General features: G+C 32.7%; 1 protein-coding gene across 1 annotated transcript; it reads left to right on the top strand.

Annotated features, from left to right (window-relative positions):
* Positions 1 to 4,686: 4,686 nt before the first annotated feature.
* On the top strand, positions 4,687 to 5,607 carry LOC147948179 (uncharacterized). Its single transcript, XM_087465617.1, has 2 exons — positions 4,687 to 5,331; positions 5,461 to 5,607. Exons 1-2 carry the CDS (start codon positions 4,687 to 4,689, stop codon positions 5,605 to 5,607), a joined length of 792 nt encoding a protein of 263 aa, XP_087321743.1.
* Positions 5,608 to 11,860: the final 6,253 nt, after the last annotated feature.

Below are 11,860 nucleotides of genomic sequence, written 5' to 3'. Positions count from 1 at the left end.
ATTATTTTTTTGCCTTAGATTAGTTTGACCCAATTGTTCTCTTTTGCTTGTCATGCAGGAACTGGAATATTACGATGAGGGAATTGTGCCTGCCCGTAAATTTCGTTCTCGTTCTCGTTCGGAGGATGCTACTGCCATCCGAGAATTGATTAATCAAATTAGAGAAAGTAAAACTGCGGCTTGCAAGAGACAGAAGAGATCATGAAGAATAAGAAGAAAAGTAGCATGTGTCAGAGATGCTGTTGTTCAAATCTCTTTAAGACATGAAGAATGGTTTGTTTGTTCTACTTCTAGCGGGGAAACGAAGTTATGTTAACTGATAAATACTTATGGCTTTTCATCTTGTAGTCTTGTTTTTTATTTCAGTTATCTTTTATGAACATGTCTTCTTTGGATTGACAACTCTGTTTTGTTATTGTAAACACAAAATTGGTTTACAGGAAACGATCTGACTTTTAAGACCATCAGTTTTTGTTATTCTAATATCTGATTCAGACATGATATTAAAGATTTGTTTCTGCAGTTAAACAAAATCTTGAAAGTTGGAAAACTATAGAGCTGCATATCTTTTTTCGTTGCTTTTATGTTTACAAACATCTCAAATAACCGTTGTTCAAAAAAAAAAAAACATCTCAAATAACCTCTCGATTCACTCTTGTGTTAAACGTTTTAAGTTTCGACAAGAATCTAAATAGAATGAGTTCAGCTCTATGTACATCTTCATATATGTTTTGACTCTTAAACATCTTTTTAGTCACAACATTATCTATGAGATGTATTGTTCAAAGAAATTCTTGATCATATGCATACAGCATACTTAAGATATGTCGCATAACACATAGTATTGTTTTAGTTTCAGAATGTCTCATAAAATATTTTGATTATAAAGGAAATATAATGGAATTCATTTCAAACCCCTTTTGTGTTGTGCTCCTTTAATTTTGCTGAATTCAGGTAATCCTATTTCTGACCTGTATCTTCGCCTCTATTTTTTGTGTCTTGTTATATTTCTAAAACTGGAATGGACATTTAAGCAGTTTTGATCGCTGGAATGGTTCTTTTTCTTTTCAGGTTAGAATTGGAGACTTTAAGTGACTTAGAGATTGTGACACCCCCGGTTTCAGAGACTTGCGGAGAGGTTTAAAAGAATTGATTTGGCCACCTATGTCACCAAAGTGCACTTATCTTTTCGGTCAAGGATCCTGAGAGAACTCCACAGTTAAGCGTGCTTATGCTGGAGTAGTCTAAGGATGAGTGACCTTCCGGGAAGTGACTGTCGGAACTGTGCAAGTGAGGACAAAACAAAAGGAAATATCATGTGGTGATTTGTAGGGACGGTAACAAGTCTTTACAATCTCCCGGATGTAGCAAACCGACCGTCGGATAGAAATGGGCTCACGGGCCTAGTGAAAGGACGTGAGGCCCATTAAAGAAGGTGGACCCATGGACTGGGATTGGACATGGGGCCTACTAAGAAATCGCGGTCGGGGCGTTACAGAGATAGTTGAATACATGGTGTGGTATGGTATGATGAATTGGTTTCATACTTTCATCTCGAGAAGATGAGAAATTTGAACTGCAACTGATTAAATCTGCTGGTTTATGGAATTTGTAATGTCTCTTTCCTTTTCTAAAGACACCAGTTTGAATTTCATTCGACCTATGAGTTTTGTCAATGATGTAACCTTTCTTTTTTTGCAGGTTGAGATCTCCTATAACAGCTGAAAAGCAATTGTAGGCAGTTGTATCACCTTTAGAAAAATATATTCAACGGTGTTGGCTAATTTGGTTTGAAGTCTTGCTACTTTTTGCTTTTTATGCCTTCAATGTTGTGTGTATTCTTTTGTTTGTGTAGTATACATAGGCTGGAGCTGGAGAAGAAAAGGTAGGCTTGTTTTTGTAGTTTTTCAATAACCCTATGTGGCCAGGTAGGCTTGTTTTTGTTGCTTTTGTGGTCATGGCAGCTACGATTTGGTTCCATTGTCCAACTAATTTGTTTTTATTCCATATGTGCCTTGCAAGACAGCAGAGGAGAGACAGAACAATGGTTTTCTCAAGCCACTCTTTTGGATAAAAAAAAGCTGATGGTACGGAACCTTATCAAGGGACTTACTGCTGATGAAAAAATATTGCTCCTGCATGTAAGTGTTTTCTACAATTCTCTACTCTTTTCATGTATATATATTTTTGTTGTTGTTTCCCCATATGTGTTGTTTAACCAGGTGAAACTAAACATTCATCCGTTGTCTCTTTAGTTTATAACTAGAGTATGACCCGTGGTAAAACCCGGGTAGAAATTTATTTTGTTATTTTGTAATTTTTATTCAAAACATCATATATGTGATTATTTTATTTGTTTTTAAAGTTTTTTTTGGATGGAACACTATACCATGAAATCATATGTTGAATAGGACTTATAAAAATAACATCTATTTTATAAGATATATTCTAGTAGATCTAGATCTAGATTGTTAATTTTATTTGATTTGTTTAGTGTTTAAAATTATATATATTGTATTTTGATTGTTAATTCTATGACTTAACTCATAGTATACCGCATATTAATTTTAAGACTAAATATTTAACATATGTTTGTCAAAATCATCTTGACCGAGAAAGCCTATCAAACAACATTATTCCAAACTTTAATTTAATCCAAAATCATATTTACCCGTACTATAACAAATCAAATTAGAGTGTTTAAGATTTTTAACTTTTTGATCTATCATATATTTATGATATTCTTAAAAATATAAAACTAAACTATTTTAAAATATTTCAAATTAAATTATTTTAAAAGTTAATTATAGTATATAAAATTATAATTTAACAAAAAATATATATGTAACTGAATTTAAATATTCAAAATTTGACCTGTTACTCAGCCAAAATTTTAGTTGAATAGGTATTTTTAAAAAGAATAATACTACTAAAACTTGAATATTTTATATATTGAACAACTTTTTTTGGTATGAATATGGTGTATCTCGGTGAATGAAGATGTCAATGATTTATACTAAAAGTTTGGAAGGATGTTAGGCAAGATCTTATTTTGTTTGCTTAATCAGAAATCACGCTTAAGAGTGATTAATTTCCAAGATTTTATTATATTTTCTTTAATCGGAAATCATGCTTAAGGTGCAGTTACTTCAATTATCTCAGGGGACTCGGTCAGTGTGGGAGCTGGATGTGGAGTTCAGTCGACTTCTGATGTATGGGTGATATGAGCCAAATAGGGGTGAGTCGATAGCTGGTCTAAAAGACCTCTCTAACTAACTCGGATAGGATGGAGATGAATGATGGATCAAAGTTCGCCACACAAAGTTGCGGAATGACTTTGTGATAAGAACACAAATCAATATCTAAGTGAATCGCACACAAAGATAAAGATTTAACTTGTTTTCTAAAGGAATCACACACAATAGAAAAGACAAGTAAACAAAAAATCCTAAGCTTTCAAAGTGAGAAAATTCTCTCTCTTTATACGATTAGTGTGGGCAGACCTACAGAGGTGGACCAATTTTTTGTTATCGAAGGACAAGTGTTGTCATCAAGCGGATCTGGTCCACTAAGAAAAACCGGTGGACAAAAACGTGGTGGACATTACTTTATAGACCAGATTTAGAAGAGATAATTCAAATTTAGTCTACTGATATTTGTCTATCAGTAGAATTTGCTAGTCGATTGTACGATTAGTGTGGATAGACCTAATGGGATAGACCAATTTTTTGTTTGAAGGACAACTGTTATCACCAAGCGGATCTGGTCCACTAAGAAAGTCGGTGGACAAAAACGTGGTAGACAAAAACCTGTCCAAGCATTGATTTTGGTCCACCGGAGACATCTGCATACATGAAGGGTGGAAAAAACTTGGTTGCACAATTTTTTTTATTTTTTTTCTTCTTGTAATTAAAGGGTAAAAATGTATTTTACTTCTACGGCATAAAACAAAAAAGTGGTATTTCTAAAGAGAAAACAAAAAAATGGCATTTTTCACAACTTTAGTTTTGAAAATGGCATTTCTCATAAAATTCCCTTCACTTAAACCTTTACTTAACAAACTCAAAAATAAAGAAGAAAGCGTAAAACTAAAATCTCCAAAATTAGCTATAACAAAAAGTTAAATATAAACTGAAACTAAAATAAAAAAATATAAAACTGTGACAACCCATTCATTTCAAAAGTATACTATATATAATCTATTTTACAAAATACAGTAAGTAGTGTAAGCAATCATCATGATTTGGGTATAAAATTTGCATTGGGTGTTCGTTTGCTCTCTCTCTCTCTCTCTCTCTGTTCATCTAGTCTAGACATTGAAGACCTAAAACTAACTAATTTTTGTTTTGAATTGAGTTATTTTGTTGAGAAAAATGTAAATTTCCCTTTAACTTGTTTATTTCACGGTGATTCAAGCATAGCCCAATAACTTGACATTTTTGAGAAAATATAAATTTCTAATTCTCTTTATGTAAACCTAAATGTAAAACTCTAAATAAATCCCAAAATAAAAAAACCAATTTCCTTTTCACCTTAGTAACCCTCCTTGTTGGATAAGCTAACACTATAAATACAATTGTTAAATCTTCTTCATTCAATTGATGAAGAAGAGTCAATCCCTAATTTCTGAATCTTCATCTTCAATTTATTAATCTTCTTCATCCAATACAAGCTTACTACTCCGACATGTTGAAACTTGATGCAGCGAGGAAGGAGCAGGGAGAGGGTGTAACATCGGTCTGGTGGGACATCACGAGGTGTCCTCTTCCCCCTGACGTTGACGCTCGTCTGGTCGGTCCATTTATAAAACGGGAGTTGAAGAAATTAGGATACTCTGGTCCTATCACCATCACTGCCATTGGCATACTATCAGAGGTCTCTAATGACGTCCTCAAAGACCTCGCTTCCACTGGGATCCACCTTCATCACGTCCCAACAGATTTCAAACCTATTTTGTGTAGTTTGTGGGCGTGGACATATTATAATCGACCTCCGGCTAATATAATGGTCATATCTCCTCAGGAGATCTTCGGTTCTTTTCTTGAGCAGCAAGCGTTTAAATACAACATTCTTGGGCCAATTTATAAATTTGACCCTGTGACTAAGCGACCTCCCAGAACCATGAGAGAGTGTCCAGGATGCTTCCCCTGGGAAAACTTACTGTCAAGCATCAGGGCAGATGCAATGTATTCAAATCCAGGGGCACTTGAGGAGGAAGGGGAGTGTAATCGAATGGCTGAATCTACGTTATATTGCTCATCATGCCTTCTTGGTCTCCGACGCTTTGACTATTTCACCAGCCATCTCGAGACTACAAAACATGCAATTGAAGTAAGCATTCTAGCCTAGCTATTTATATTTATATACTCTATTTGATTCAGTAAACTCTTTCCATGTATAGTTATTTTTTTTTGCCTTAGATTAGTTTGACCCAATTGTTCTCTTTTGCTTGTCATGCAGGAACTGGAATATTACGATGAGGGAATTGTGCCTGCCCGTAAATTTCGTTCTCGTTCTCGTTCGGAGGATGCTACTGCCATCCGAGAATTGATTAATCAAATTAGAGAAAGTAAAACTGCGGCTTGCAAGAGACAGAAGAGATCATGAAGAATAAGAAGAAAAGTAGCATGTGTCAGAGATGCTGTTGTTCAAATCTCTTTAAGACATGAAGAATGGTTTGTTTGTTCTACTTCTAGCGGGGAAACGAAGTTATGTTAACTGATAAATACTTATGGCTTTTCATCTTGTAGTCTTGTTTTTTATTTCAGTTATCTTTTATGAACATGTCTTCTTTGGATTGACAACTCTGTTTTGTTATTGTAAACACAAAATTGGTTTACAGGAAACGATCTGACTTTTAAGACCATCAGTTTTTGTTATTCTAATATCTGATTCAGACATGATATTAAAGATTTGTTTCTGCAGTTAAACAAAATCTTGAAAGTTGGAAAACTATAGAGCTGCATATCTTTTTTCGTTGCTTTTATGTTTACAAACATCTCAAATAACCGTTGTTCAAAAAAAAAACATCTCAAATAACCTCTCGATTCACTCTTGTGTTAAACGTTTTAAGTTTCGACAAGAATCTAAATAGGATGAGTTCAGCTCTATGTACATCTTCATATATGTTTTGACTCTTAAACATCTTTTTAGTCACAACATTATCTATGAGATGTATTGTTCAAATAAATTCTTGATCATATGCATACAGCATACTTAAGATATGTCGCATAACACATAGTATTGTTTTAGTTTCAGAATGTCTCATAAAATATTTTGATTATAAAGGAAATATAATGGAATTCATTTCAAACCCCTTTTGTGTTGTGCTCCTTTAATTTTGCTGAATTCAGGTAATCCTATTTCTGACCTGTATCTTCGCCTCTATTTTTTATGTCTTGTGATATTTCTAAAACTGGAATGGACATTTAAGCAGTTTTGATGGCAGGAATGGTTCTTTTTCTTTTCAGGTTAGAATTGAAGACTTTAAGTGACTTAGAGATTGTGACACCCCCGGTTTCAGAGACTTGCGGAGAGGTTTAAAAGAATTGATTTGGCCACCTATGTCACCAAAGTGCACTTATCTTTTCGGTCAAGGATCCTGAGAGAACTCCACAGTTAAGCGTGCTTATGCTGGAGTAGTCTAAGGATGAGTGACCTTCCGGGAAGTGACTGTCGGAACTGTGCAAGTGAGGACAAAACAAAAGGAAATATCATGTGCTGATTTGTAGGGACGGTAACAAGTCTTTACAATCTCCCGGATGTAGCAAACCGACCGTCGGATAGAAATGGGCTCACGGGCCTAGTGAAAGGACGTGAGGCCCATTAAAGAAGGTGGACCCATGGACTGGGATTGGACATGGGGCCTACTAAGAAATCGCGGTCGGGGCGTTACAGAGATAGTTGAATACATGGTGTGGTATGGTATGATGAATTGGTTTCATACTTTCATCTCGAGAAGATGAGAAATTTGAACTGCAACTGGTTAAATCTGCTGGTTTATGGAATTTGTAATGTCTCTTTCCTTTTCTAAAGACACCAGTTTGAATTTCATTCGACCTATGAGTTTTGTCAATGATGTAACCTTTCTTTTTTTGCAGGTTGAGATCTCCTATAACAGCTGAAAAGCAATTGTAGGCAGTTGTATCACCTTTAGAAAAATATATTCAACGGTGTTGGCTAATTTGGTTTGAAGTCTTGCTACTTTTTGCTTTTTATGCCTTCAATGTTGTGTGTATTCTTTTGTTTGTGTAGTATACATAGGCTGGAGCTGGAGAAGAAAAGGTAGGTTTGTTTTTGTAGTTTTTCAATAACCCTATGTGGCAAGGTAGGCTTGTTTTTGTTGCTTTTGTGGTCATGGCAGCTATGATTTGGTTCCATTGTCCAACTAATTTGTTTTTATTCCATATGTGCCTTGCAAGACAGCAGAGGAGAGACAGAACAATGGTTTTCTCAAGCCACTCTTTTGGATAAAAAAAAAGCTGATGGTACGGAACCTTATCAAGGGACTTACTGCTGATGAAAAAATATTGCTCATGCATGTAAGTGTTTTCTACAATTCTCTACTCTTTTCATGTATATATATTTTTGTTGTTGTTTCCCCATATGTGTTGTTTAACCAGGTGAAACTAAACATTCATCCGTTGTCTCTTTAGTTTATAACTAGAGTATGACCCGTGCTAAAACCCGGGTAGAAATTTATTTTGTTATTTTGTAATTTTTATTCAAAACATCATATATGTGATTATTTTATTTGTTTTTAAAGTTTTTTTTGGATGGAACACTATACCATGAAATCATATGTTGAATAGGACTTATAAAAATAACATCTATTTTATAAGATATATTCTAGTAGATCTAGATCTAGATTGTTAATTTTATTTGATTTGTTTAGTGTTTAAAATTATATATATTGTATTTTGATTGTTAATTCTATGACTTAACTCATAGTATACCGCATATTAATTTTAAGACTAAATATTTAACATATGTTTGTCAAAATCATCTTGACCGAGAAAGCCTATCAAACAACATTATTCCAAACTTTAATTTAATCCAAAATCATATTTACCCGTACTATAACAAATCAAATTAGAGTGTTTAAGATTTTTAACTTTTTGATCTATCATATATTTATGATATTATTAAAAATATAAAACTAAACTATTTTAAAATATTTCAAATTAAATTATTTTAAAATTTAATTATAGTATATAAAATTATAATTTAACAAAAAAATATATATGTAACTGAATTTAATATTCAAAATTTGACCTGTTACTCAATCAAAATTTTAGTTGAATAGGTATTTTTAAAAAGAATAATACTACTAAAACTTGAATATTTTATATATTGAACAACTTTTTTTGGTATGAATATGGTGTATCTCGGTGAATGAAGATGTCAATGATTTATACTAAAAGTTTGGAAGGATGTTAGGCAAGATCTTATTTTGTTTGCTTAATCGGAAATCACGCTTAAGCGTGATTAATTTCCAAGATTTTATTATATTTTCTTTAATCGGAAATCATGCTTAAGGTGCAGTTACTTCAATTATCTCAGGGGACTCGGTCAGTGTGGGAGCTGGATGTGGAGTTCAGTCAACTTCTGATGTATGGGTGATATGAGCCAAATAGGGGTGAGTCGATAGCTGGTCTAAAGGACCTCTCTAACTAACTCGGATAGGATGGAGATGAATGATGGATCAAAGTTCGCCACACAAAGTTGTGGAATGACTTTGTGATAAGAACACAAATCAATATCTAAGTGAATCGCACACAAAGATAAAGATTTAATTTGTTTTCTAAAGGAATCACACACAATAGAAAAGACAAGTAAACAAAAAATCCTAAGCTTTCAAAGTGAGAAAATTCTCTCTCTTTATACGATAAGTGTGGGCAGACCTACAGAGGTGGACCAATTTTTGGTTATCGAAGGACAAGTGTTGTCATCAAGCGGATCTGGTCCACTAAGAAAAACCGGTGGACAAAAACGTGGTGGACATTACTTTATAGACCAGATTTAGAAGAGATGATTCAAATTTAGTCTACCGATATTTGTCTATCAGTAGAATTTGCTTGTCGATTGTACGATTAGTGTGGACAGACCTAATGGGATAGACCAATTTTTTGTTTGAAGGACAACTGTTATCACCAAGCGGATCTGGTCCACTAAGAAAGTCGGTGGACAAAAACGTAGTAGACAAAAACCTGTCCAAGCATTGATTTTGGTCCACCGGAGACATCTGCATATATGAAGGGTGGAAAAAACTTGGTTGCACAATTTTTTTTATTTTTTTTCTTCTTGTAATTAAAGGGTAAAAATGTATTTTACTTCTATGGCATAAAACAAAAAAGTGGCATTTCTAAAGAGAAAACAAAAAAGTGGCATTTTTCACAATTTTTTTTATTTTTTTCTTCTTGTAATTAAAGGGTAAAAATGTATTTTACTTCTATGGCATAAAACAAAAAAGTGGCATTTCTAAAGAGAAAACAAAAAAGTGGCATTTTTCAAACCTAGTATATCTAATATAGGACAAATGGAAACAAATATATTTTAGATAATGTTAGTTTTTAAAATATAAGATGATATTAGTTTTCATTTTTATATTTGATAATTATTTTGTATTAGTTTTTACTTTTTAGTATTGATATAATGCATAAACTATTTTGACATAAAAAGTATAAGTCTTATCCATCAAGATCAATGCATAAAAGTATATTAGATTAAGATCCATGCTAGAGCACGGATTGAAATCCATTTTATTTATATGTAATTTTTATAAAAAAAATATAATTTATGTGATTGTTTTTAAAAGTTTTTTTGAATAAAACATTATGAAATAAAATCATATGCTAAATATGATAGCTTGAAAAAAGACACTTACTTTGTAAGTTTTATATTGTTAATGATTCTAGATAAGTATATATGTTATAACACTGGTTAAATTTTATTTTATACAAAATTCTGTATACTTTATATTTTAAAATAAAATTTTAATATGTTGTATTATTTTATTTATGTGAAGTTATTTCAACAATGTATTCTACATCATGAACTGAATGTTATTATAAGACATAATTTTGTAAATTTTGTTTTTAAAAAGCGAGTTATTATAGTATGAGTAATTTCATATATTGTTATACTTTTTGTTTTAATATACTTGGTTTCTTGAAATTCTTTCATATTATAGTGACATATTATTGACATTGCTATAACAAATCAATTTAGAGTGTTTATAGTTTCTAACTTTTATATCAAGTTTCAATATTTAAAAAATATTTCAAAATCAATTATTAATTTATTATATTATATAAAATTATTAAATTCAACAAAAAATATGAAATTGAATTTAAATATTCAAATTTTGACCCGTTACTCAGTAAAATTTTTAATTCAATAGATATTATTTAACATCTCCAATGTGTTCAATAGACATATTCAAACTTAAGAAAACTATAATTATGCTAATTTCTCCAATATGTTCTTTAATATCTCACTTCCATCATCTCAACAGATCGCCCTCACTTCCAGCAAAGTATATATCTTTCTCTTTTCTACAATGAGAGAAGAATCCTAATCAGATCTGTCACATAAATCTGAAATCTTTTTACACACTCTTTCGTCGTAAATCTTGTCGAGATGAAACATGTCACCGATGTGTTGTATCGGCAGAGTCACAAAAAACATATCAGATCTCAAATCTGAATCGGAGTATTTTTCGGCTCATGGACCAAATTTTAATTTTATGGACAACTTTAATCGTGACAACTTTAATTTTTGGTGGACAACTTGGTAAACAACTTTTTTTAATGGACAATTTTAATCCATAATAGACAACAATTTTGACTTCTTTTCTCATCTTTTTACTCATTTTTTACTTCTAAAAAGTTTTTGTAGACAACTTTAATACTCAGTGGACAACATTTCATACGAATCCACTATTATCATCTCCAATTTTGTCCACGACCTAATCCAATCATTGGTCTACTGGTTCTCACGCTCTGATTTTTTGATGGACAAATATGTCTCCAATTTAAACTTGTCCATCCAATTTTAAACTTGTCCACCACTAAAAACATTTAATGTCGCATTTAATGCTTACTTCCTTTCTTTTTTGTTACTCTAGTCATTGTTCAGGGTTAGTTTTGTAATCATATCAATGCCATAAAGTTGAAATATGACAGTTTCAAAAAGAAAAAAGAAAAGTGGCATTAGTTAAAAGTTTTTTTGCAAATGTGGTATTTTTGACAAAAATCCCATTAATTTTTTTGAATTTTGCCACCCGTTGCCATCTCGATTTACGTGGCATTCTCTAAACCGTCGATCTATTAGCCGTTAAAACCTCTTTCTCCTCAAAAAGATTTTCTCTGCTTTTTCTTCCCTTTTTCAATATTCACGAGCCATTTATTTTTTTTTGAATTTTGCCACCCGTTGCCACATCGATTTACGTGGCATTCTCTAAACCGTTGATCTTGTTCTTAATCACCAAATAGTAGCCGTTAAAACCTCTCTCTCCTCAAAAAGATCTTCTCTACTTCTTCTTCCCTATTTCAATTGCTCTCTCTCTCTCTCTCTCTGATGAGGACATCAATAGTAAACTTCCGGAAGAACCCGTTCTGCCATTTCCCGAAGAACCCGTTCTATCATTTCCTGAAGAACCCGTTCTACCAATTCCTGAAGAACCCGTTCTGCCAACAATGATACACAAACCTATGACAAGGCTGGGAGCAAGGACCTTAAGGGAACAATTCAACAAGTCCATTGCAAGTCTGGTTACTTCCGTGGAACTAGAAGATTCCAAAGAGAAGGCTCCACAAGCATCATTTTTGCCAGTTCTACAAGGAATCAAAGAACCCGT

This window comes from Camelina sativa, chromosome 2 (assembly GCF_030686135.1).
Source record: "Camelina sativa cultivar CO46 ecotype springtype chromosome 2, ASM3068613v1".
NCBI lineage: Eukaryota > Viridiplantae > Streptophyta > Magnoliopsida > Brassicales > Brassicaceae > Camelina > Camelina sativa.
Note: the sequence above shows the minus strand (reverse complement) of the source record. Positions and strands in the feature narration are given on the sequence as shown.